General features: G+C 43.0%; 1 protein-coding gene across 4 annotated transcripts; it reads right to left on the bottom strand.

Moving 5' to 3' along the window:
- Positions 1-225: 225 nt before the first annotated feature.
- Positions 226-26,429, bottom strand: ANKRD13A (ankyrin repeat domain 13A). Of its 4 annotated transcripts, none has more exons than XM_069961345.1 (16): positions 26,353-26,429; positions 25,686-25,930; positions 16,786-16,918; positions 15,470-15,594; positions 14,187-14,232; positions 13,435-13,578; positions 11,699-11,888; positions 10,763-10,829; positions 10,573-10,654; positions 9,999-10,060; positions 7,473-7,603; positions 6,862-7,019; positions 5,230-5,340; positions 4,976-5,136; positions 2,096-2,163; positions 226-613 (listed from the first exon to the last, which is right to left on the bottom strand). In XM_069961345.1, exons 2-16 carry the CDS (start codon positions 25,782-25,784, stop codon positions 418-420), a joined length of 1,773 nt encoding a protein of 590 aa, XP_069817446.1. In that variant the 5' UTR covers positions 25,785-25,930; positions 26,353-26,429; the 3' UTR covers positions 226-417. The 4 variants fall into 4 exon arrangements, with proteins under 4 accessions (XP_069817446.1, XP_069817447.1, XP_069817444.1 ...); XM_069961346.1 differs by lacking the exon at positions 26,353-26,429 and adding an exon at positions 26,241-26,314; XM_069961343.1 differs by lacking the exon at positions 26,353-26,429 and adding an exon at positions 26,203-26,239.
- Between the last annotated feature and the right edge of the window lie 986 nt (positions 26,430-27,415).

A 27,415-nucleotide genomic window follows, 5' to 3' on the forward strand; every position in this document is an offset into this window, starting at 1 on the left:
CAGTGACATGTCACATAGGTGTCTACACGACTCTGCATTCACATACGCTACATCTGTACTGATCATTTTTTTTTAAAAAGGACACTTCTGCTGTACGGCTTCCTGAAAAGCAAAAACCTGTAAAACTATTCCATTTACATCCTGAATTTTAGATCTCTATCGATAGTTGATCAATACAAACTGCCTTTTAGACTACTGAATATCTGAAAAGAAGGAGGCAGAGTCCCTGGTTTGCAATTCTTTAAAGCAAAAGAAATAACAAACATTAGAAGTATCAAAAATGTACAGTTCTTTGGTAGATACAGAGTCTGTGGAGAGACCTTATGCCCTCACGCATGGCATCTTCACTGCTGGCATTAGAAAAGTGAAGGCTAGACCCGTATCGTAAGAGGTTCCCGAGCCAGTAGTTCACACAGTTTATTTCTCTGTAAGCGAGAGCCGTAGAATCTCCGCCAGCTCAGCTTCTTCTTGGAGACGAATCTTTTCCTGTTCTTCTTGTTCCTTGGCAGACAGTTCCATAGCAAATTGTAAGTCTTTGTCATAGCTCTGAGAATGGCTGCTAAGACTGGAGTGGGCACTTTGAGAGTTGGCAAGAAGGCTTTCCTGCAGAGCTCTAGTGGGGGTAGATGAAAGACATTTGTGTATTCTATAAATAAGAGTCAATGTCAACATACAAAATATACATTTGTCACTTATCTGTCGCTATAGTAAACTGGCATGTGGCACGGAGCCATTAAAACTTGGCTCAGTAACGTTTGCTCACCTGTTCTGGGCAGTTTTACTTTTAGCCAACAAAATAAATAGAAACAAATACAAGCACAAACATACATGGGCCAGTATACATGTGCAACCAGATGGACTTATTTGCTAAAATTAAAGTGTCTTGTTGATGTGATAGAAAGGAATGTATTCTTTTCATATCTTATTTGTTAATATATATATATATATATATATATATATATATATATATATATATATATATATATATATATATATATAATCTATATCTATCTGGCTGTGTAGGATGGCTTTGTATTAGCTATGTGTATGGGAATCCGTATGTAGAAGCATTGTTATGTCAACTGTCCAGCCATAAACCTCCCCAACAGTGTCAACACTGGAGGGTACAGTTGTTCAGCTGTCAAAATGCATGTAACTGTAATTGTGAAACCACATTGTGACCGATAATATGTGCAAATTTTGGGAAACTTCCATTTGAGGTCATCAATGGTCTACAAAGACATTTGTAGAAGCACATCAACCCCCACCCAAACTTACTATAAAAGCCGGGGGTATGTAGCTTCTAGTCAGTCTCAGCTGGGATGATGGAAAGTGCCCAGGTGCTCATTGAAGGGGATGGGTGTATATTAGAGCATTATATACAATGGGGCTCCCCATTGTCTTCATTGTGGAACAGGAACAACTATGCATCTTTACCACCTAAAACTTCAGCTAAGCATCATTTTATGTAATAAATCTCTTATTTTTCTATTTTCTGTGTGGTTATAGCCTTCTGCGACTATTATGAAACGCAACCGATTACAACATGTCTTAAAGATGTTCTCCAGCGGCAGTTTTTCACCCCCCCCCCCCCCCCCCAATTTGTCAAAAAGAAGCAAACCATAATCATCTGCCCAGATCTCAGTCACTGCTGTTCTGCTTGCACCCGCTGCCTGATGCACTTTTTCAGTCTTGTAATACCAGTACAGGAACTGCATGCACACCCAATTACTGGCCACAGTGGTGACCCACCTAAACCAGTGACTGTCCAAGCAAGCTATTCCAGCACAAAAGGGATATAACAGTAAACAGGAAAAAGCAAAAAGCACAGCATGTCAGGTGCCCTCAGAATGGCAGTGGTGGGACATCAGGTCATTTCAGCATATTTTCCAGAACCAAAAATAGTTAGATGAAAAAAAAAAAAAAAAAGAACATGATAGTTTTTACTCATTACATTGATGAGGTGTGTGTGTGTGTGTGTGTCCCAGAGGTAGGTCCTCCACCTATCAACCACTTACAATGTATCCTGTATGCAATAAATGTAAAAAGACCCCTATCATCCAATAAACTAGCAGTTGCATATACATTACTTTACCTTTCATACTGAGCATCAAACACCTGATTTGAAGAAATACTTCCGTTTGAATGGCTTTGTGGTATTTGCTATAAAAACAAAGGCACATACATTAAGAGCGTATCAGGAATAACATTGGTAATTAGTAAATTACAGAAGCCCTTTATCTAAGTACATGAGGGAGCATTGCTAGTCTGCCATATCAAACAGCTATTAGCTGAAATAACTCTTGTATGTTGCGTAGCACATAACTGTATTTGGTTGCATATTACTTAACCCCTTAACCCAAAATCACATACATGTACATGATTGTGCTGTTAAGGGGGTATGAATACATGGAGACTACTGGATGCTATAATCTGCTGGGGTCCGCTGCAAATAGCCGTCACAGGGCGATCTCCGTGCTGTGGATCAATGCAGCACATAGGTACTGCATTTAATCTTTATGAGCAATCTAGTTATTGGTCAAAGTCGTCCCCTATTTTTTTAAAGTTTACATTTTTTACAATTGGTCCACAAAAAAAAAAACTCATGTAGTTCTGCAAATGGAAAAATGAAAGGTAATGATGAGAAAACAAAAGCCTACAAATTAAAAAATGGCTAAGGCGTTACATGGTTAATGTACACTTGCTGATTATACCACTAGCGAAACCTGCAAACTAGAAATACATCCTGTGGAAATAGTGTGCATCCTATGGAAACAGTGTGCACATTATTTTTAAGAGTTAAAAAGCACTGGATCTTAAGAGGGGGCAATTGTGGTCTACAAGCTTGCCTGAAAAATATGAAAATGGGATGGACCTCATGTTTACACTTAGGTTCCTTTTACACGGCCCCCAATGAGGCAAACGAGCATTTGTTTGTAGTGCCTTCAAATGAATAAGCGTTCCTAGCAACGCTCGTTGCCAGTGTAAAAGGGCGTTTACCCTTTCATTACTATACTGGAAATCCATGTCATGAGCTGCCTGTGGACTCGTACATTAAACTCCCTTCACTCCACGCACAGGCAGAGAGATATTCTCTGTATTGGTACCTGAATGGTTCATGACATCCTCAGCTTCTGGACTTGAAGCTGCAGCAGTAGTAAAGGTGCTGCTTATACAAACTCTACAAAAGTCTCTAGTACTGTCTAGTGAGTACTAGGTAAGTGGGTCACTTTAAAAATGACATGATTTACAATTAAGTCTTAACATTAATACTTAAAGTGACACTGTCACCCCAAATAATCATTTTTCAATTTTTATAGGTGTGTGTAACCCGCCTATATCTCTCTGCATACCTGTAATTGTTTTTCTGTTTCATGAGGTGGCTTTGCCTAAAATTGTAACTTTGCCAAATATATTCTAGCGCCACTGGGCGGGGCTTGGTCCCTGAAGCGCCACATAGCCCCGCCCATTACAGGCCCGTTGACCCCGCCCCCTCGGGCACGTCATATGTCCTGGCCGCCGCTCCCTGTTTTGAGGCCTCCTTGACGTCGGTGACGTCCGCGTCCACATCCCCCACCGTCTTCCGCGTGCGGGAGCGTCATGTGTCGCGCAGGCGCAGAAGGTGACCGCCGGGTCACCCACAGCCGGGCTGTGCGTGCGGTCGCACAGCCCGCCGATTACACCGGCCGCACCGTCCCTTGTTGTTTGGGACTCTCCGGCGGCTGTGAAGCCCTCCTCACAGCCAGCAGCGAAGCGCAGACATAGTGCGCTGGCGCACTGCGGCGTCTGCCGCGCACTGCGCATGCGCCTGCGCCTCGCTGCTGGCTGTGAGGAGGGTTTCACAGCCGCAGCGAGGCCTCCGGAGAGTCCCAAACAACAAGGAACGGTGCAGCCGGTGTAATTGGCGGGCTGTGCGACCGCACGCACAGCCCGGCTGTGGGTGACCCGGCGGTCACCTTCTGCACCTGTGCGCCACATGATGCTCCCGCACACGGAAGACGGTGGGGGATGTGGACGCGCACGTCACCGACGTCAAGGAGGCCTCAAAACAGGGAGCGGCCGCCGGGACATATGACGTGCCCAAGGGGGCGGGGTCAACGGCCCTGTAATGGGTGGGGCTATGTGGCGCTTCAGGGACAAAGCCCCGCCCAGTGGCGCTAGAAGATACTCGGCAAAGTTACAATTTCAGGCAAAGCCACCTCATGAAATAGAAAAACAATTACACACACCTATAAAGATTGAAAAATGATTATTGGGGGTGACAGTGTCACTTTTAGAGTAGTTAAAATTATATCTTTATTTAGTGAGTTTTAGGGCCCTATTACATGGAGCGTTAATTGACTGAGTCATGCCGATTACGGTGATTATCGCTCCATGTAACAAAAAAAACGATGAACCGAAGACAACGATCATCGGCTGATCGCGTCTTTAGGTCTGGACCTAAAATCATCGGCTGCCAACCACGCATCGCTCTAATGATTGAATAAACTTATACATTTGCTCTCCAAGATCCCGGTCTTCTCCTGCCCTCTGCTTGCTTCCTGGCGCCACGGCTGTAGCTTCGAAGCGGTCTCTGGCTGACCAGCCTGTCAGCTCAATGATTGGCAACAGCGGTCCCAGACAGTGATTAGCCGCTCTGAAGCTGCATCCGCGCCGCCGGGACAAAAGGCAGCTGGCAGGAGAGGACCAGGAGCGTCGAGAGGTAATGTATTAACAGTTTAGGGCAAGGGCTGCACGGACATCGCTAACAATGTCCATGCAGCCCTTGCTAAATGATCATCAAGCTGTAAAACCAGGCTCAGTAAATGAGCACTGACAAGCACTGATCTAGCCAATTGGCGCTCGTTGAAATTCTTTATCAGGCTGTCATCGGCCCATCCAATAGGACCCTTACTGGAGATGATAAATCTGTTTTACCACTGTATAGTCAACAACTTTTTAACAGATTTTAACTGGGTGTATATGTTGAATTAACCTGATTTCCACTGCATTCCAGAAGACTCTGCTGAATTGCAAACTGCATTATTTCATCATCTTCATCACGAATGTGTAGACTCCTTCCATTCTCCTGAATATGGTAGGATGGTGGAATCTCAAACACCGATTGGTCTACTTCAAATTTGGGAACAGCAGTGGCTAAAAGAAACAAACAAACTAATTATAAGGAATATGACCATATGAGTATTAAATGTAAATTCATACAGAAGAATGTTTTCTATCAACTTTCACCTTCATCTGGCGTTCCTCTTGGAGTGGATGGTGAGCTCTCCTCAGCGGTGGTGCAAATGTTCACGTTCCCAAATGTAATTCTTGCGTTCAGCACATGAAATAACGGGATTTCTGTGGAAAGAAACAGGGTCATTACCCTACAGTGATACAGTAAAATTTTGTGTATAATATGTTTATAGGGTTTTTACTGGTGACGACCGAACTTGCTGAACATTCGGGTTCAACTGAACCCAAACATTCCGCATTTGACTCCCGGTGTCTGGAAAAGTTGGATGCAGCCCTAGTGCTGCCAGGAATATAGGACTGCCTAGGGCTGCATGCAAATTTTCCAGCCCCCAAGAGTCGGTTCGGACAAACCAGAATGTTTGGCAAGTTCGCTTATCACTGTTTCTTTTTTACAAAACCCTATTCATAGAGTGAGGAAAAATAATTAAAAAAGGTAATATCAGGGAACTAATAAAGTATTGTTGCTTTAGGGTACATGTGCATTATTTTTAAGCAAATCTTTCAGCAGTTTTGAGCTAGCAAAAACTGCTGACATTGCTAAATACGCACCGGAAGAGAGAGCATTCATATCTCTGCTCTCTCCCAGGTTGTGGAGATATAGGGAGTTTACTATCTGGTTGACTATCTGCACTTTTCCCTAAGATGGACGGTTATTAATGAGACTGAAGGGGATGTGACTGAGAGAATGTAAATATGAGCTGGAGGGGATGTGACTCACACCGCCCTGAGCTCAGCATTCACACTTCTTGGACCGTCAGAACCAGAAAGAATTCAGCTGTTTCCAGATCATTAGTTTCACAGCTGTAGCTTTCATTTTTTTTTTTAACTAAGGGCCCTTTACAGGGAAGCACTGCTAGAATTGTGCCTGTGTAAAAATGTCAGCCATCAGCCGAGGAACAGAAAAACACCTGATCCTTGGGCTGATCACATATTTTGTGCCCCACTAAAATATACTGCTATGGGCTGCACACTTTCCTGTGTAAAAAGAAAAGGTTGCAGGACGGCACTGTGCAGGCTCAAGGATCAGGTGGGTGCACAACCTCTGGTAGCCAGACCTAGGCTTCCAGATCCACAACAAAGGTAATCCGAGGCGGCACTCCAGGTATAAAGTGAATGAAAAAAAGTTTTATTCACCCATAAATGTGCAACGTTTCCATCCCTTGTTGAGATCTTTTTCAAGCAAAGATCTCAACAAGAGATCGAAACGTTGCACATTTATGGGTGAATAAAACTTTTTTTCATTCACTTTATACCTGGAGTGCCGCCTCGGATTACCTTTGTTATTTATATTATATATATATATATATATATATATATATATATATATATATATATATATATATATATATATATATATATATATATATATATATATATATATATATATATATATACACACACACACACACACACACACACACACACACACAGTTAATATACATATACACACACTTTTTTATATTATATATATCATGTTCCTCATCATCTACTATTGACAGGAGAAGGTAGATGCAGACATTAAACCGTGACAAATCCACTTTAAATTACTAGGACAAGACAAAAGTTTGCACACTTATACATTTAGTTGCAGAGACAAAACTTTGTACACATTATATAAAGTCATACCTATTTTCACTGGAAAGCCAGGTGGGAACTGAAGTGTTATGAAGTCCCGTAAATGAGCAAAATGGGAACTTGTTCTGGCCATTAGGTCAATGATGGGAGTGACTTGTTCTGCTAGTGAAAGAGGGAAATCTTCGCACATCCACAGCGTGGCTTTAAATCTGTTAATCAGTCAGTTAATAAGTTTTCCACCAAGCATAGTAATAATAGTAAAACAAATAACGACAAGCACACGTAATATTAACAGTGAGGCATATTTCAGAAAACATTATTAAAGACGAGCGAATTCAAAGTATTAACAAAGCCAAGCGATTTGTTAACTCAGCAGTCGGCCTATCAGCCTGCTGCCTTTGAACTCTGTGCCCCTCTGGGTGCCTGGAAAAGCTGGATCCAATCCCGGGAACTGTTTCCCAGGACTGGATCCAGCTTTTCCAGGTACTCAGGTCGCAGAGTCACAGAGTTCAAAGGCAGGTGGCTGATAAACCAACTACAGAGCTAATTTGCTCATCTCTAATCAATATGAATAAAGTTAAAAGAACAAAAAATAACTCATCCTGTTATTAACCAACACATAAAGATGGGAGAATGCGGATCTTCAATCATACTCTACTTACTTCTGGGTTCTTATGGCCAATTCCTTAGGCCTTCCAATGTCCCGGTTTTTAAGGTCAAAATCAGGGTTGAAATATTCCTCTGGTGTGATAGCCGTTGGATTGTTGGCTGTTGCAAATTCTGTGGTAAGATCCTAAAAAAAGCCAGTAATGTACATAAATTAGGAGTTATGACTTACAAATAAAGAACAGCTCAATTAAGAGGGTACCGACATGTTAACATTTACTGTAAGTCCAAAGGACTTTACAGACACAGGACCAACCTCTTGGGACCTGTAACTATCTTTAATACAGTTTCTGTAGACCCCATTTACTTTTATGAACATATATTTGTTTTTACTGATTAGATTTACTGATTTTTTTTATCTATTTTTTTTTCTATTTTCTGATTGTAATAAAAAAAAAAAAAATTTAAAAAATGGTACATTGTAATAGAGGCTGCCATGTTGCCTAAGCTATTTTAACAGCATTTAGTGATATGCTTCAGAGCAAGTCCCAAGGACATAGAGGACAATAGGCAGGACCTGTCCCTGAGATGAATGTGAGACATTACTGAACATAATTTGTGACCTTTAAAGAGTCACTGTCGTATTTTTTTTTTTTGCAGAAATCAATAGTCCAGGCGATTTTAAGAAACTTTGTAATTGGGTTTATTAGCCAAATCTGCCATTATCTGCATGTAAAAAGCCTTTTCCCAGGTCCCCCCCTCCTTCCTCTTTTTCATCCACTCTGAAAAATCTGAAAATTGTGACTTGTTGCAGGAGACGTACCCTGTCTGTTCTAGGGAGAGGGGAGGGGGGAGGAGGAAGGAGGGAGTTAGCCGGCAGCAGAAAGCAGATAACAGAGGATTACAGGCATGGAGCTGGGTGACAGCTGTAATCCGAGCTCAGACAGGTCACTGGTGATGGTCAGTAGAGATATCCCGAGGGATTTGTAGATTAACTCTTTGTTGTCCTGTTTTGGTCTTTTGTTTAGCTCTCTCCATAGGAGAACAATGAAGACAGGGGGGAGAGCTTCAGACTGCTTTTTCATGATAAAAATGCATTTTTCGGATAATAAACCCAATTACAAAGTTTCTTAAAATCGCCTGGACTATTGATTTCTGCAAAAAAAAATTTCACGACAGTGACACTTTAAAGAGAGTATTCCACAGGGAGCAGCTATTGTCTTATACTTATCTATTGGTGTCACCTTTCAATGTAATGCTGTACAGCTCACTTATCTTATAAAACAGATAGTAACATGGAAAATTAGAAAAAACATCAGCAAAAAATTTAAGTAAAAAAATATGTTTAAAGATTACCTGTCACTACAGATAACTTGACATGTCATCAGACAAGTCAAAAGTTATTGATCACATTGGGTCTCAACTCAGACCAGCTCTGATCAAAGGATATACCTGTGGAGAGATCGCAGCAACGTGATCCACTCCCAGGCCGGCTGCTCATTCTGTCTTTTTCAATGTAAGTCTATGAGAAAATATTGGTAGAATGAGCAGCTGGCCGTGAAGTGGATTGCGCTATCACAATCCTTCCACAGCTATATCTTCTGATCAGAGCCGTTTTCGGTTGAGACCTGCTGTGATCAATCACTTTTTTCATGTCTGATGACGTGTCAAAAGTTATTTGCAGGGACAGTGTCTATTTAACATAAAAACCCGATTCAAACAATAGGTCATTTTCCGACGACACAATCCTTTTAGAGAAAGGACTGTGAGAACTCCTCCCTTCTCATCACTCATGTTCCATTAGCCAAATGTGAGGATTCTATTACAAGACCAGCTGGACCTACATCCTGCTTTTAGCATACACTGCTTTATTCCCCTATTAGAAATATAATACACACTTTTCCTTTTGAAACCTTGTAGTCACAGAGGGAGCATAGTGACAGCTCCTGTTGATGTAACGTTACAGCTTACACAGAGTTCTCTAGAATTACACAAAGGGTGACAAATAAGCTGACCTTTCCAAAGGCTAAGACAAGCTGCTGATACTTTCAGCATGAATGAGACTTCGAAAAGCATCAATAGAAAAAAAAAATAGTCACATAACTGCAGTTAAAGTTGAACATCACTGAAGGCCTCATTCACATGTTCCGTGCCGTAATCGGATCGCGGCAAGGATCCCCCAAGAGGAGTGCAGCTGCCCGGCAGCAGAGATGAGAGGAGCGCATAATGTGCACTCCTGTCATGGCATCCGAGAACTACTCACTTACTCCACCGGTGCCGGCTGGAGTGGTGAGAGATGGAAGCAGTGACAGGGGCAGGGGGAGGCATCCGTGCCGCCATACGTACTACGACCTGTTCTATTTTTTTTTTTACAGCATTAGCATAGGATTTAATGGGCTCTGAAATTGTCCGTGGCTGCAGAACTGCAACCACTGACAATTTTACGGGATGTGTGAACAGGGCGAAAACAGATAACTCCGTTATCAGGAAATGGAAATTATACAAATACAGGAGAATCATACCATAACAAAATCCAGATCACAACATCAACAATGTAAAGTAAAAGTGACGCTACCACTCACCCCTTGTGCTCCGAACTGGTGCTCTACAGTCCCCAATAAGGACTCCAAGAAGTTTCTGTCAGCTAAGAGATCATAGAAAAAATATATGTATATATTATATACACACACTTACAAAAAGTACAAATTAAGCCCTTAAAGGGGTTATCCAGCACTGCAAAAACATGGCTACTTTCTTCCACAGACAGCTCCACTCTTGTCTCCAGCTTTTTGCCTGTTGTTATATGAAATATAATGTTATACAAATTGGCCACTAGGTGTCTCAATTATTGGAAATCTGTAGTTGAGGCTCCAACGCTAAGGCTGTCAATAAAGGTTATAGTCTATAGGTCTTTATTAACAGCAAAAAAACAAAACAAAAAACTGATAATTGAAAGGCCATCAATTTAGCAAGTCCTGCAGAACCCCACTGTATTTTCTTAACTAAAGACGCATTTATATCATATTGCGTCATTAATAACTGTATCCAGGTTTAAAGAGAAATCAGTAATTAAATAAACCAGAGGAATAAATTTCAGTTCAGTATAGACTTATTTCCTAGTTATTAAAAAAAAAACAAAAAAACCTTTACCATTACCTTTATACCGAGATTTTTCTTCTTCTGTTAAATGTTCTGTCCGCGTTTTTGTAATAACATTTACATTATTTGCTGAGTAAACCTAATGAAAAGGAAATGATCATTTACCAAACTAAAGTAAGGGAAGGCGTGCGACTAAGAATACAGATTTATTCATGGACACCACACATACAATACACACTGGAATTACCTTTGCTTCATAACCATTTACGGATTCTGCTTTGTCTGTCCTCCAACCCCAGAATCCAGACCTTGTTCTAAAAAGAAAGGTATCATTACAAAAGAGCAAGAATATGGAAAAACATTCTTCCATCCTAATGGAGTTAGAAAAAAACATAGCTGCTTACTTCCAAAAACAGCACCACACCTATTCTGAGGTTGTGCGACACGGATACTATGCTCCCATTTACAAATGACCCGAGCTGCAATAACTTACATAACACACATTATAATGTTGTATAACTTTGTAATGTGTGTTATTTTGTGAAAATATGTCTTACACCGCACTACCCCTTAAATGGGAAAATGTCAATGTAAAGGGAAACTAACAGCAGGTTAAGAGACTCTAAGAGTACTATTACACAAAGCGATTTTTCGATGATCAACGATTAAAGATCTCAAACGACCGCTACGGCGAACCACCTGAGATCGTTCACCCATTTACACAGAACAATGGTCGTTACTTATGATCGTTCTTGCGTCGTTTTGTCGTCGCTATTGCGTTTGTCGCTACTGTGAATAACGTCTTATTACATGCGAACGGTCAACGATAAAAATAGCTCCACATTCTATCAAACGACCAACGATTTCTCATTGGTCGTTTAATCGTTGTCTGCTTTTACACTAACCAATTATCGTTCAAGTCCGAACAATCTAACGATTTTTAGAACGATAATTGTCCCGTGTAATAGGGCCCTAACACACGGGATGATGGGAATAAGGGTAGTTTTATCTCCTCCATTCTAAAAGTGGCAGTAGTACCCATTTTTCTGAAAATGACTGAACCCAACCCAATGAAAAGCAAAAAGTATGTAAGCTTAACACAATTATCTACAATTATGAAACCCCCTTACTACTGGTATCCTACAAGTCATACACTTGGGTGTGGTGTCATACACTGGATTACCTTTCAAAGGCGATTGAAGTTGTATCCAAGGAAGTGTTAATAACAGGGGAGGTGAGTCTCTTGGTAACTTCACGCTCTGCTGGCTGCATAGAATCCAAAGTAATGCCCTCTATTTCTTGCGAGATGTCAAAGCGTTCTTTTGTGACAGTCCTGTCGTCATGGTTGATCTCCATCAGCTCTGCCCAGTTATCTGTGGACATTGGAAGTCTGTTTGTTTCTTCATAGCATTAACTGGGAAATTAGATTTAAAAAGCTCTCAACATGAAAAGAAGCCTTATCCTTAGGATGGTTATTCAGCCCTGAAAAGCTTATTCGACTGGTTTATATTATAGAACGAGCTTAGCAATCAATGATTCCAGCACGCACAAGTTACCATAAGCAGCGATATTTAACTATTCACTGGAAACTGAGTACTTACTGCGAAACAAATGTCTCCATACACTGACACACTGCAGGGTAACACATTGACACACCAACAATGTAACAATAGTACTTACCTGTCTGAGTCTTAATTCTTCAACTTTGATATGACCACTGCTACATCCATCTCCATTACAGACATTTATACTAAAAATGAACCCCCTATCTCTCCCTCCAAAATTCACGAGCATTTAAAAGTCCCTCAGATGTCCTATTCTGTCAAGAGTTATAAAATCCTATTTATAGCCGCCATGCCAGTTGTCACCTAACTTTCCCACTAAGGCCCCGTTCCCACTGAGGAAAGGTAGCGGAATTCCGCGACGGAATTGTCTGCCGCGGAATGCCGTTAGACTCCAATTATGAGCGGGAGGCTATGGGAGGCGCGCGCTCCTGCCCTGTCCGCGCTGAAGAATGAACATGTTCATTCTTCAGCGCGGACAGGGCAGGAGCGCGCGCCTCCCATAGACTCCCATTATGAGCGGGAGGCTAACGGCATTCCGCGGCGGACAATTCCGTCGCGGAATTCCGCTACCTTTCCTCAGTGGGAACGGAGCCTAAGAGAGGGAAAGGAGAGGGGGGGGGGGGAAGGAAGAACTAACCTTTTTTTAAAATTTTTTTGAAGTGTTGAGTGGTTGGGACAAAGTAACCTTTTAAAAGGGGAACTATCAGCAGGCTATCTGTCCCTACTGCAGGAGACGCCGAGGAGTAAGGTATGTGTTTTACCTCCTCAGCGCCATCCCAGTGCAGTTAATCTTTTGCTCCACGGTCCAGTGAGACTATTAGGAGCACTGGGGCACCAGTAAGGAGCACTCCCTGCCCCCATAACATTAATCAGCCCCCAGCCGGCCCATCCCTTTCTAATAATAGTAAATGGAGTGGTCCAGCTGGGGGTTGGCCGGATCAGCCCTATGGGGGGCGGGCAGTGCTCCTAATGGGTGCCGTAGTGCTCCTAACAATCTCACTGGACCGTGAAGCAAAAGATTTAACTTCACCAGAATGGCACTGAGAAGGAAGGGAAGACACATACCTTCCGCCTCAGCTTCTCCTGTGCAGTAGGGACATATCAGCAGGTTAGATTTAAACCTTTGGGTGCAGTCCCAGGTGATGGCGAAAGTTTAAGTTGCCATGCGACTGTCCACCGCATGGGCCAGTTCAGTGCAGAAAAATAGAATAGGGCTTGTGCACAGAACTGGATGACACGTGGGACGCTTCCACACCAAACCCAGCTTTCGCTGTCATCTGCTTTTGCATGCAGAAGTTTAAAGTTTATACCTGTAAAGAAACAGAAAGCATGTAAGGAATATGTAAGATCTCACCTTCCTCTTTAAATATAAAACTGTGTTTGCCTCGGATCCAACTCATGTTCTCAAAACCTAACAGGGTAGCATCAACACGAAGCTTGGCACCACTTTTCCATATTCGACAAATATCACTGGGGCACACTCTGGACAACAACGGAACTGTAAGAGAAGGGACAAATATGTCTGCCTTTTAGTGTGGATATTTTAACATCTCAACATTCACAGAATTTAAAAATATGTCTTTTTTTGCGGATGCTTAATTTATGTAACAATTTCTAGCGGCAGAGAAGCAGTGGCCTTCTTATCAACACAGACAGTGAGGAGGGCCGTGACAGATGACACCAGTATATAGATAATAGACGTCTCTTGGGCAGATGTCCAATGCTATTTTCGTCTGGATACGTCACATACCCGTTGGTGGGTTGCCCGTTCAGCCACTCACAGCTGTGTCCCACCCTAGTCACTGATTGGCTGCACAAGCATTCCATCAAAGGGGATGTGATGTTGCAGCAGCAGGAGCCGCTAGAGGCAAGAGGTGGGGAGATATTGGTAAGGCAGCGCTATGGGGCCACAGTGATCAGTAAGTATACTTTATTATGTTCCCGCTTTCTGGTGAGTTTTCCATTTTGTGGGAGTTCTCCTTTAAGTGAAATGGAACACTTTAAACCAAGTACCCAGTGATTCTAAAGAAGTGAAGAGTATACTGACAAAATAAACATTAAAAGTGACTACAGATTTTACATAGAACACAAAATGTATTAGCTTACCCCAACTTGTGAATTCCCACTTCATTTCCACATAAAAATCAGAAGCCTGACAAATGGAAAAAAACATCAGTCCAGATAAGTAACAGATGAATATATACATAAGTTAATAAATCTAAAAATGTTTTTCTAGTTTACTTTAAGGGTATGTTCACACAGAGTAAATCAGGCGGACATGTCACTTCTGAGCGAAGAGTGGCGCAGGAGAGGAGCGTGCGCTGTCCCATAGACAGGCGGGATTCCGCGGTGGAAAGTTCTGCTGTGGAATTCTGCCTGATTTACTCAGTGTGAACATACCTTTACACCTTAACAGCAATCCATAGAGCAGATAGATTCATCTTAACGGTACCTTCACACATATCACATTCGCAGCTCTGCTCGAATTCCGCAGTAAAATTAGCTGCAATACTGTTTACTATTAAAGCGTAGGAGTTTCATTCCGCTGTGAGAATGGAGTCCATTGGCTTGTAAAACTTAATTGCAGCTGCAATGTTAAAAAAAAAAAAAAAAAAAAAAAAAAAAAAATCAGCTATGCCTACCTGCTCGCGCTCTCCCGATGCCCTTTGGCGCTGTTCCAGGTCTCGGCTACAACAGGGTGTTTTTTTTTTTTTGTTTTTTAATATCACAACAGCAAGAACTCTTAGGTTTTACAAGCCTATGGACTCCATTCTCATAGCAGAATGAAAATCTGTTGTGAGAATGGAGTTTCATAGGCTTTAATGGTAATCAGTATCACAGCTGCAATACGGTATGTGTGAAGGTACCCTAAATCAGGCTTTAGGTAAAGCAGAGTTTCTAGAAAAAAACTTCAATGAGCTTTTATGTAAACAAAGGTTAGTTACTGAAAAACAATAGTTATTTAAAGCAAATGTACCATCAGGTTCTTTCCAGGGGTACTGGGTCGGGCCGGGCCACCCGCAGTGGGAGGAATCCCCTGCCCCTCTATGACGTGGCTCCATTGATTCTAACGGAGCCGCGTCATAGAGGGGAGGGAATTCCCTCCCACTTTTTTTGCATATTCAAATTTTATAGGGGGGCAGTGTTGCAAAGGAGACTCTTTATTAGTACTCCATTAGATTAGATCTCCCTGAGCTCAGTGATTGCATTTTAATTCCTCACCATTTCTAATTTGGTACACAATTTTTGGGTACCAAAAGAACTGTACTTTTAAAGCATCATGGCAGCAGAAATGCTGGTAAAATCTGCAGGAAAGCAACTGTATAGCTTTAGAGTCATGTGTAAGACCGCTCCTATTGGATGCAGCTGCAAGAATAATATGAGGTTACCTGCAATGTCTTGTTAAGGAGTTCAGGTACTCCTCCAAGGGCTGTAGATGCCTTGTGAAATTCTCGATACTGCAAAACCATCTGCACCATCTCTGGGTCTCCCGTGCTGACTGCTTCATGCAAAACTGGAAGAGATAATAATGTACCATAAATACAGCATACAAGCACAACAATGAACAACGATCATTTCACAAGCCAAAAAAAAAAAAAATCTCAAAAAAAGGTATGTGCTACACGTGTCCATTTGTACACCATCTTAGAAATGCCCTGAAATGAAAGGGTCATTGTCCAATGATGTTAAAGGCCCTTTACATTTATAAGCCATTGGCCATTGCAATTGACAGCTTATCACCAGGACGTCCACTGATAGTGAGAATATATAGGAAACACCTGCCATGGTCAGAATACGGCTATGGATTTGATGCTAATTGAACATACAGGGAACAACAGTAGAATGTCTGCAGAACAACATCTGGTCTATCTAGTATGTCCTTATTTTCTTTTTATTTAAGGATAGATCTATGTTTATCCCAGTTCAAATTCTGTTACCAACCACATATAATGGAAGTCTCTTCCAAGCATCTACTACTCACATGTACAAACATTTCGTATTCTGTACTGTTTAAGAGATCTAGACTTACCTAGTGCCCTATGATTCTGCATTGTTTTTGATAACTTGTTGCCCTTGGTTATGACCCACTAAGGTGGACCAAGCATGCTCAGTTAAACTGCAATCTACAGAAAGTACCGGCAGTTGGTCTCCACTAAGCCTGCGAGCAAAGGGGGATTGTAGGAAAGTGTCTGCACTGTGACAGGCAACCGCGGGATCACAGTTTAGAGAGAAAACCAGGGAGTGATTAAAGTTATATTGCCCCCCCCCCCACACACACACACACACACACACACACACACTCTATGTGCAGTTATCTACACCATCCACAAAGCTTAGAAACCATCATAAGGCCCCGTCTAGGTGACACTGTCCACTAATAAAGAAAAAGTAAGTATTACTTTAAATCCATGGGGGAGAATAACAGTACAGGGATGTAAGGTATTTTACTATAAACAGCAAATCTGTACTACTTTACATATGTACATGGTACACGTCTGATTTTACTAACTTTGCTTCATAGCACAGCCTCTTTAAGTGTCTCCTGATGTGATTTATGTGACCATTTTTTTAGCCTGTGTTTAAACCGCTACTCCATTATCAAGCACCAACTGCGTTAAAGCAAGGGCACCTTCTCAGCTCAGGTTAACAGAAAATACAATGCAATACAATACAATGCAATACAATGCAATATATAATGTCTTACCAGTCCAGCCCTCCTTGTTTTCTTTTGTGACATCTGCTTTATGCCTGAGAAGCACCCTAGCAGATTCAAGATGTCCTAAGGAAACAGCAAGGTGCAATGGTGTCCTGCCCCGGGGATCCAGCTCTTCAATATCCTGTTGTGGAATATAAAAATGAGAAATTAAAACAGCTTTAATATTTTTATGAAATTTTCCATTATGTCACTAAATCATGTGAACAATACACTAAGTGAAAACTATTTAACCATTCGCTGAGAAAAGAGAAGACAGCAGGGACACCCATCTATTGCCACCACTTCAGTTTGGACGTCAGAGCTATACAGACAGCAGTTGTACTGATTTCAATGTAACTAATGTGCATTTACAATAATGCTTTACTGAATGGAATGGAACTAAAAGGCAAAGGTGTAGGGGGCTCTGCAGACTATCGTGGGTCCCTAGGTTCTAAACATCCATGGGGATATTGGCTATTTAAGTATATATTAGAATGCAGTTAAACCAGTTGCTGACTTATTTGACCTTCGCAACCATATCATCAGCCATCAAACCTTTAAAGAGGAACTATAAGAAGGTTAGATGAATCTAACTTACTGATATGTCACTATTGCACAGGAGACGCAGAGGAGGAAATATGTCTCTTATCTTCCTCCTCTGCGCTGTCCCGATGCAATTAGTTGTGTGCTCTACAATCTGGTGAGACCGCTAGAAGCACTGCTTGCCTACATAGCACTGATCCAGCCTGCCCCCGGCGAGCCCACTCCATCCATTATGATTAGAAAGGGGCTGGCCGGCTAGGGACAGATCAGCGCTGTGGGGGTGGGCAGTGCTCCTAACGGGTGCCCCAGTGCTGTTATTGGTCTCACTGGACCATGTAACTAACTGCGCCAGAACGGCGCAAAGGGGGAAGGTAAGACACATACCTTCCTCCTCTGTTTCCTGAGCCATAGAGACATATCAGCAGGTTAGATTCATCCAACCTGCTGATAGTTGCCCTTTAAGTATGAATAATTCATATCTAGTTCTGTTGTTTAATCCACTGGACAATAGTGTGACTATTAAGAAAACCACTTCCTACGGGGCCTCCTTTTCTGGCTCTCATATATAATGGCTTTGTAGCCATCAAGACACATAAGCCTGCCTAATACATTTTCTTTACTAAAAGGAATGCATAACAGAGAAGTAAAATCCGCCACCGCTACTGTAGCATCCCAACACTTTTCTGGCAACCCCATGGCAGGCATCATTCTCCCTCAATGGACATGAATCGGTTGACCTGGGTGGTGCTCTGTTTCAAGGCGAACAAATTTAGATGCAAAAATGAAGGATTATAAAAAACAGCAGCACTCACCATAGACAATCCAAGTGGTCATTTATTTGCAAACAAGCCAAACCGAGGGAGAGCTGGAGTTTTAGACATTAGGTACGTTCCACTGAGGCCTTAGAATTCACACTCTATCCTGGTTTTGCTTGTTAATAAACCACTTGGGATTGTCTACGGTGAGTGCCGCTTTTTTTTAATCCTACATTTCTGAATTTATTAATACCAAGGAATACCAAAGAATTAAAAAAAAAAAATAAAAGACTTTCACTGTTGGTTATAGCGTTTGAAGCAGGGAATGTCACAGGACAGCGAGTTACAAACTTATTAGGTACCCAATCTTACAACTCAAGGGTATCACTGGAGAGGTAGAATACAACGTTTTTTGTTTTTTTTTATCTACTAGACCTAGGGATTGTGAAAATTTTGCATGTGTCCAATTTATGTTTGTTTCATTTGGTGACTGATAAACAGCTAGTAGCCAGAGCTATAATGAAATCCAGCACCATACAACATAAGGAAGGACTCGTTTTCGTTAATCCGATGCAATTAAGGCTGTTGAAAATAAGAGGATTATAATAATTATAATCAGGAATATTACTACAATATCACACATAAGAAGATTTTAGAGGAAAACCCCTTTCGGATGAGTAAACTGGTATGAACACTTACAGAGATTCTGCCAATCCAGTGACCAGGAGTATGCAGCACAGCTGCAATATAAAACCCTGTCAGGATCCCTCCAATGCAGCAGTGAAGAATAAATACTGACATGGATAAAGTATTGCATAAGTAATGGAAATATTGCAAATAAAATCAATTAAAAAAAATGCTTATTTATTAAAATGCAGTGTACGGACTACAATATACGGTAGGTTTCCAGACATTTCTACTCTGATCGCATCTACAGTATGTTATTCTGCCTAAGATGCAAGACTGATCTGGGTTTTTGGGCACGTGGGACCTACCACATTATAAAAAAACTTCAAGCAAATCTTTAAAGAAAAATACTCCATCCAATGTGTCGATAACATACTGACGTCATCCAAAAAACGTGCTCCCGTACATACATGATAAAAAAAAAAACAACACTATGTATGCGTGCAAAATGATCCTACTGCCAAGCAATGCTTCTCTTATTACTGGAAAAATCACTGATAGGTTGGTTAGAATAAAAATAGCTACTGACGGCTCCACTTGAGCTATTTATAAGCAATCAGGTTGAAAAAAAAAGATTAAATGGTGGTCTTAATTTAAAGGGGTACTTTGGCAGAAGAAAAAAAAATCTTTCAAATCAACTGTTCTTAGATAATTATATATAGATTTACAACTTACTTCTATTCAAAAATGTCAAGCCTTCTAGTACTTATTATCTGCTGTATGTACTGCAGGAAGTGGTGTATTTTTTTTAGTTTGACAACGTGCTCTCTGCTGCCACCTCTGTCCATGTCAGGAACTGTCCAGAGCAGTAGAAAAATCAGTTCCTGTCACAGACAGAGATGGCAGCAGAGAGCACTGTGCCAGACTGGAAAGAATACACCACTTTCTGCAGGACATACAGCAGCTGCTAAGTACTGGAAGGCTTGAGATTTTTAAATAGAAGTAAATTACAAATCTATATATTTATAACTTCAGCTCCATCTCATGCTCTGAGATACAGACATGGGAAGATTGGAGACAAATACGTCTTCTATTCATGGCCAATAGCTGTATGTGGCCAAAACCATACCCAAAAATATTGGCAACGATGCATAGCTATGCATATTGACTCCCCTCAGCCTATGACTAGAAGTGTATGCGACAAGTTAAGTAAGGATTAGTCCTAGTAGACTAAAAATAAACAAGTTTATTAGTTGAAGTGTCACTGTCATCATAAAGAAACTTTTGACGTTAGAGAGACATGTCCAATGTTTTGATCAGTCCGGGTCTGAAAGTTCAGACCCGTACTGATCGTGAGAACAAGCGGGGAGAAGTGTAAGTGAAATCAGTCGGGCTCCACAGCCTTAGGGCCCTATTCCACCGAACGATTATCGATAAATCGTTCGAATCTAAACGATAGATTAACGATTAACAACCGAACGAGAAATCGTTGATCGCTTTATAAGACCTGGACCTATTTTTATCGTTGCTCGTTCGCAAATCGTTCGCATTGAATAAGACGTCGTTCGGTAGTTTGCAGTAGATACAAATGCAATAGCGAAGAAAAACGATTGCAAATACGATCATAAGTAACGATTATCGTTCCATGGGAATGAGTGAACGTTTTCAGGTCTTTCGCAATAGTGGTCGTTTGAGATCGTTAATCGTTAACGATTATGCGAACGATAATCGTCCGGTGGAATAGGGCCCTAACATTAGGAGCCCGACTGACCAGATGACACAGAGTCGGAAGAGGATTGCGCTTAGCAGTGTGTTCTCCCAGCTCATTCCTACGACCAAGAAAAAATTCTGACATGTCTCTCTCTTTTTCTGATGGCAGTGACCTTTTAAGGGCCAAAAGAACTCTTGGTTGTTGTATGAAAAAAATAATAAAATAGCCAATACTAATTATAAGAACATTGGACTACAGAACGTACATTCAAAACAACTGAAATGACTCCAAGAACATGGGCACCGGAGAGAATTCTTTAGCCACCATGGCTCCTGAGATTAGTCTGGCCATGTCACATGCTCAAAGCTTTTTATAAACTTTTTTTCCCCTTTTTTTCCTACAGATCCCATGTGTATACTGAAAGCATTTTCTTTAATGGTGCGTTCACACCTACAGGATCTGCAGCTGATTTTCTGCAGCAGATTTCATTTAAATAACTGAACACAGCATCAAATCTGCTGCAGATCTGCTGCAGATCCTGTAGGTGTGAACGCACCCTAAGTGGGATCACTGTGTTCCCCTTTCCCCATAACTATCACAGCATAGTGTTTGTACAGTGTTCACACACCATATAATTTATGCTGGTCTTTTGATGCGTCTTGGTGCAAAAACTTGCGAATTCGGCAGCTTGCCTGTAGAGAGTGTACAGCAATAAAACAAAAAAACAAAACAAAAATGGAAACTAACAGTAATACCAAGCTGTGAGAGTCCAAATGGCAGAGACCTGTCAGTGTCCTGTCAGTTCAGCACTGGCATCCCCCCTTGCTACCTGTGTTATTTACACTGCAAGAACAAGCAAAGATAGAGCTCCATGGTGTAGAAGAGGAAAAATACAGAGGTAAAGGAGGACTCCCTCACCTGGAGGAGTTGTGCAGATCGAGGCACAACTCTCACTACAGCGTATGTGGGGCTATGGGACCGCAGCCCTCCTGTTATCCCTCAATAGGAAGAAACAGCAACCACAACTCCAATCCACTTCATCCAAAACACAGGTGAGTAGGGGCAGGTCGTCCACCACAGCAAAAAATTGTGCCCTTTCAGCATGTTGAAAGACCACCATGACTGAATGTTGCCTTACAACATGCACTATTACACTAAACTATCATCGGCTTAAACGGACAGTAATTGGCCAAGTGAGGGTCCATTTACACAGAAAGATTATCTGCCAAAGATTTGAGGCCAAAGATTTGAAGCCAAAGCCAGGAATGGATTTGAAAAAAGGAAATACCTCAGGCTTTCTTGTAGGAACTTAACTCTGTTTATAGTCTGTTTCTGGCTTCGGCTTCAAATCTTTGACAGACAATCTTTCTGTGTAAATGGACCCTAAGGCCGATAATCATTTAGTGATATAGGGCCTTAATTCACACTGTATCAGTCCAGTATACACTGGACCCGCAGCTCCGGACAGCATTACGCATGTGCATCCACCCACCTGACTATTTATTGAGGATAGGTGATCAGTACAATTAGGTGCCACACAATGGCTTATCCGTTCCATTTTGTGGCATGGTTCACAGCGCCAACATAGATACATAGATCCTTAATGGCCCTATTCCACAGGCTACTGACAGGAGCTTTTAGCGCTCGTTTGCTCCTCGCTCGCTGCTGCCGCTATTCCACGCGGCAGCAGCGAGCGGGTGAGTGCAGGAGGGGCCGCGGGGAGCTGCAGGGGGGCTGCTCGGAGGATCGCCGATTGTCCAGGCAGCCCATAGGACACAGCAGCATCTGGTGCCGACGCTCCTATTCCACGGAGCGCCGGCAGCAGATCGTTGCTGTATCAGTCGTTTGGTTTTCAACATGTTGAAAACCAAACGACTGCAACAATCAGCCGACATGAACGATGTCAGCTGATCGTTGCTGTCAATTCCACGGAACGATTATCGGCAGTAACGGCCGAATACGGCCGATAATTGTTCCGTGGAATAGGGCCATAACACCTACAGTTGTGTGTATGGGGGCCATACAAATGAACGGATCCACATTTTGTCCGCAATAGCAGACAGAATATGGAAACATATGAATGGAGTCTAAGGGTCCTATTCCACGGGCCGATGGGGGCCCGATCAACTATATAAACGAGCGGCGATCTGCTAGATCGCCGCTCGTTTACTAGGCCTATTCCACAGCCCGATGATCGTTGAGTGAGGGCTGCAGGGACATTGTTACCGATGTCCTTGCAGCCCTCGCAGCATCATATATTACCTGTCCAGGCTTCTTCTCCGCTCTGTCTTCATCCCCGGGTCCCGCGCGCTCTATCTTCAGAATGGCCGGTCAGCTGACAGGCCACACTCAGCCAATCACAGGCCGCGGCGGTCCCGGCCTGTGATTGGCTGGGTGCTCCGTCAGCTGACCGGCCATTCTGAAGATAGAGCGCGCGGGACCCGGGGATGAAGACAGAGCGGAGAAGAAGCCTGGACAGGTAATGTATGCTGCTGCTTGTCAAATCGTCGGTCGCCCGCCGCGCACCGCTATTCAACTGTAGCGATGCGTGGTGGGGGAACGTTGATTTTAGGTCTGGCCCTAAATGAACAATCATCCGATGACACGATCATCGGCTGATTGTTCTCTCTATTTCACCGAACGATAATCGTCCGAATCGGGCCAAATGGGGCTGATCCGGACGATTATCGTTCCTGTGGAATAGGGCCCTAACAGTGGAGGCTAAAACTGCATTTTTTATTATTTTTTTACCTTCTTTTGGGGAATTGTAATTAATGGACATGTTTACCACACACACACAGTTTATCTGGCACCTACAGGGCTTGGGTGAACTAACAAGAACATCCATAATTTTTACATAGTCAAGTCCCATAGCTGTTGCTAAACATTATTACTTGCATTTGTATGTAGATTATTTGAGGATTTTCTAAGACATGCTACGCTCGAGTATAAATGTATGATGCCTGATCAGCATGGGTTTATGAAGGATTGGTCCTGTCAAACTAACCAGATCATTTTTTATGAGGAAGCGAGCTCAAGACTGGATTGGGGGAAATCGCTGGAAGTCATTTATATCTTAATACTGTGCCAGGTAAAAGATTGGTACATAAAATTATGGGAAAAATGTGTGGATAACTGGCTCCGATATAAAAAAACAGAGGGTGACTATGGAGCCTGAGGAAGGGTCATGGTGAACTTAAAGGGGTTGTCCAGCCAGCAGAAGACGTCGTGAAGATGTGTTTAACTTAATGTAAAATAGAGGTTCTAATTATTTTGTGACAAAAAATGTACTACTTTGTGTGAAAAAAAAAGCATTGAATCTGGCAGTACAGATATGCATATATCTGTCACAAGCATTGTATAGGGACCTTCAGTGCTGCTATGTGATCTGCCATGTTGGTTAAAAAAAAGTAATAATAAGTAGATATCAGGGTGTGGGCCATCTAATACAGCCTTTAGTCTGCTGCATGGAGCAATATTCTGCAGAAGATCTAAGCAGGGAATTGGCAGTGGTGCTGTGGGAGGGGAGTAGGCAGGGTGGGAGGACTGTGATGAAGAGAAAGCAATGTATTCTGGGATTTGTAGTACAGAGTAACAGCTCAACCAGGAAGTAGTGAGAGGACATGGTAGGGAGGAAGATTACAGATACATAAAGCAAATGGATTTTTGGTCACTTCAGAACTGGAGCAGACAGCCAAACAATGCTATATGCTTCTGCATTTCTTTTACCTGCTGTCAGGATACCCCTTTAAAGTCAATGGGCCCATATGGTGGCATATGTTGGAAATCCATTTTGACAGGTTACCAATGATACGAAAAAGAATTGATGTAAATGAGGCCTTGTTGGGGGTTGTCAGGCGTTAGGCATTTTTTAACATTTTGCTGCTGTTATATAGAAAACAACAAAGAGTATATGCTTATTTGTCTGTGCTCCCTGGGTGTCACCCGCTGACTGCATCGCTTCCTCAGTCACGGCCCGCTCAGCCAATCACTGACTGAGATGGGACAGTGCAACAGCCCGTGATTGGCTGGGAAGACGAGGTGCTGCAGTCAGTGGGAGACACCACAAAAGGAAACCAGGGGAGTGCAGATAGGTAAGCATAGGCTCTTTCATACTTTCTACATTACAGCAGCAAGATATTAAACGTTGCCTAACGCCGGAAAACCCCTTTAAATGACCCGGTATCAAAAAATGTCGGAGATTTTTAATTTATTTCTATAAAAAAAAAATCTTCAGTCTTCCAGTACTTATCAGCTAATGCATGTCCTGAAGGAAGTGGTGTATTCTTTCCAGTCTGCTGCCACCTCTGTCCATGTCAGGAACTCTCCAGAGCAGTAACAAATCCCTATAGAAAACCTCTTCTACTCTCCAGACTGGAAAGAATATATCCCTTTCCGCAGGACATACAGCAGCCTGAAGTGCTAGAAGATTGGAGATTTGTTTTAAAATAGCAATTATAAATCTCTGGCCCATTGATTTTATTATTTTTTTCTTTGCTGGAGTACCCCTTTAACTATGCTGGTAAATTTAAGGGGTACTCCGGGCTGGGGGGGCTTTTTCGCCTATGGCCGTGGAGGAGGTGGATGAGGGCAATGATGTCTCCTCACCTCCCTGGTTCCAGTGACGCGTCCTGGATCGATCCGCTCCGCTCCGTGCTGCCCGGCGGCTTCCTGGTCTCTGACGCGGGCTTGAGACATGACGTTTCAAGTCCGCTCAGCCAGTCAGTGGCAGAGGTGGGATCCCTCCTCTGCCACTGACTGGCTGAGCGGACTTGAAACGTCACGTCTCCAGCCCGCATCAGAGACCAGGAAGCCGCCGGGCAGCGCGAACCGGGACACAAGGAGGTAAGGGGACGTCATTGCCCTCATCCACCTCCTCCCTGGCCATAGGCAAAAAAGCCCCCCAGCTCACAGTACCCCTTTAAGGGTAATAAAAAAAAAAAATAGAAAAAAATACAGACCCATAAGGATATATGCTCCAGGGAAACAATAAGGGATTACGTCAGGATTAAACACAAAACATGGTATTATTGTCAAGGGGTGAATAATAGGGATCTCTTACAGCGGGGGATGGGCACAATTATATAGATAAACACACACACACACATTATATATATATATATATATATATATATATATATATATATATATATATATATATATATATATATATATATATGTCACCTTATAATCTCAGGACTAGGACAGAGAACAATAGACACAGCATGACAGCACACACAGGCCAGTGACAGCAGCAGCAGCAGGATGCTTACCCTCCCTTCCAGCTCCCTCTCCAGGGCACGGAAGTCATTCTTCCAGACGAGTATGTGCAGCGGATAGTCGGCTTGCGGCGTCTCCTCCCCGGTACTCATCCTACAGGGAGGCTGAGCTCTTGGGTCACCGTCTCTTCGTCCCCCCCCCCCTGGATAACACACTTGGTCAGGCCGCCCTGGGAACACCGCTCTCTCCAATACAACTTTTCCAAACAGGGAAGTGCCGGGCGGCTCACAAGTGACAGCTGCAGGGGGGACACAAAAACAGGGACATGACTCTAGGGCCCTAGCGGCGGCGCAGGCGCACAGAGCGCGGAGAGCAGGATGCTGAGGAGCTCACACATGAGTGCGCCACACCCCACCGTCACTCTCCATCAGCCGGCACACTGGCGCAGCAGCTGGAAGCCCCCGCTGGGAGGTGCTGCAGATGGTGCGATCCGTGGGATGGACGCGGCCATTGTCACAGTGCAGGGGAGGAGCACCTAATCCCCTAAGCGTCCATAGTCTCTAGCGTTACCTTTAATAAGGAAGGCCAGCATGTGATTTCTCCCCTACCTACTAATGGAGCGGTCCCATGCGCGAGAATCCCGCCGCAGCACCCACCAACTGTCACTTCCTAGAAGCAGCGCAGTGATCTAACGTTATAACCGTCAAACGTCTCTACTACCTGGTACAGCAAAGACACATGCGGAAGTTGGAGTAAACCTCTTGCGTTCCAACACTTGCGTTTCACGTCTCTGTCCCCCGCACTGCTGTACGTGCGTCCGCTGCTTGTAGGCGGGGCTACAGCGTGACATATTGCGGCTGTGACGTTGCGCCTGTACAGTATTCACATCACGCCTACGCCTCCCCCTCTCTGTGGTGATTAGAATGGAGGCTTGTACTCTATAGAGTGACTTCATTCTACACTACTAAGGTTGATATAGGGGATGGACGAAATAGTTTTATTTACACCTGCCATCACTGGAAACGCCCTTTAATCTCAGTCACATAGCTTCCGGCACTACACCTGCAGACCCCCCATATATACAGTGCCCAGGGCCGTATTACCAGCTGCTGCTGCCCTAGGCGCTACACTTGCAGACGCCCCATCTTCACTCACCAATTAGCATCAGGATTTTCTAGTTTCTGGCTTTGGCTTCAAAAATCTGTCAGATAAATCTCTCTGTGTAAATGCACCCTAAGTGATCTAGGTGGCACTTTAGAGTTTTGGAAAGTCTGATAGTTACCTCAAAAGGTAAATCTAGTTGAGGTGAGGGGGACCTGTCCAGCACCGCACTCTGCTGTGGGTATTCTAACAACCTCATCAGAGTGCCAGATCCAGTAGTACAGGCTCCTGATCTAAACGATTGGGCAGAGCCAGTTCCTCGAATTAAGCCGGTAAGGGACCAGCGTCAGGCAGCGGGGTACGTCACCTTTACAGCAACTTTTCCAATCCGCTTTTTCAATTGTCCTTACGTAGACTGAATGGACCTAAAAATCTTGAGACGACTTTAGTGACAATCCCCAAAAGTGTGAACGTGTGTGATCCCCTAACCTGCGGAGATTTCCCCCTACTCTATAGTAGCCTGACTGGCAGGACCTTCTAGAAGAAAATTTTCAGTCTTTCGGTTACTTAGGCACCAGGCCACAGGGCCAGACCCTGGAAAGAACGCCCTCCCTCCCTACTTTGCTCTTGTGTGGATCTGCTCAGGAACTAAACCAGTAACTGATCTCCAACTAATCTGAGA

Source organism: Dendropsophus ebraccatus, chromosome 3 (assembly GCF_027789765.1).
Source record: "Dendropsophus ebraccatus isolate aDenEbr1 chromosome 3, aDenEbr1.pat, whole genome shotgun sequence".
NCBI lineage: Eukaryota > Metazoa > Chordata > Amphibia > Anura > Hylidae > Dendropsophus > Dendropsophus ebraccatus.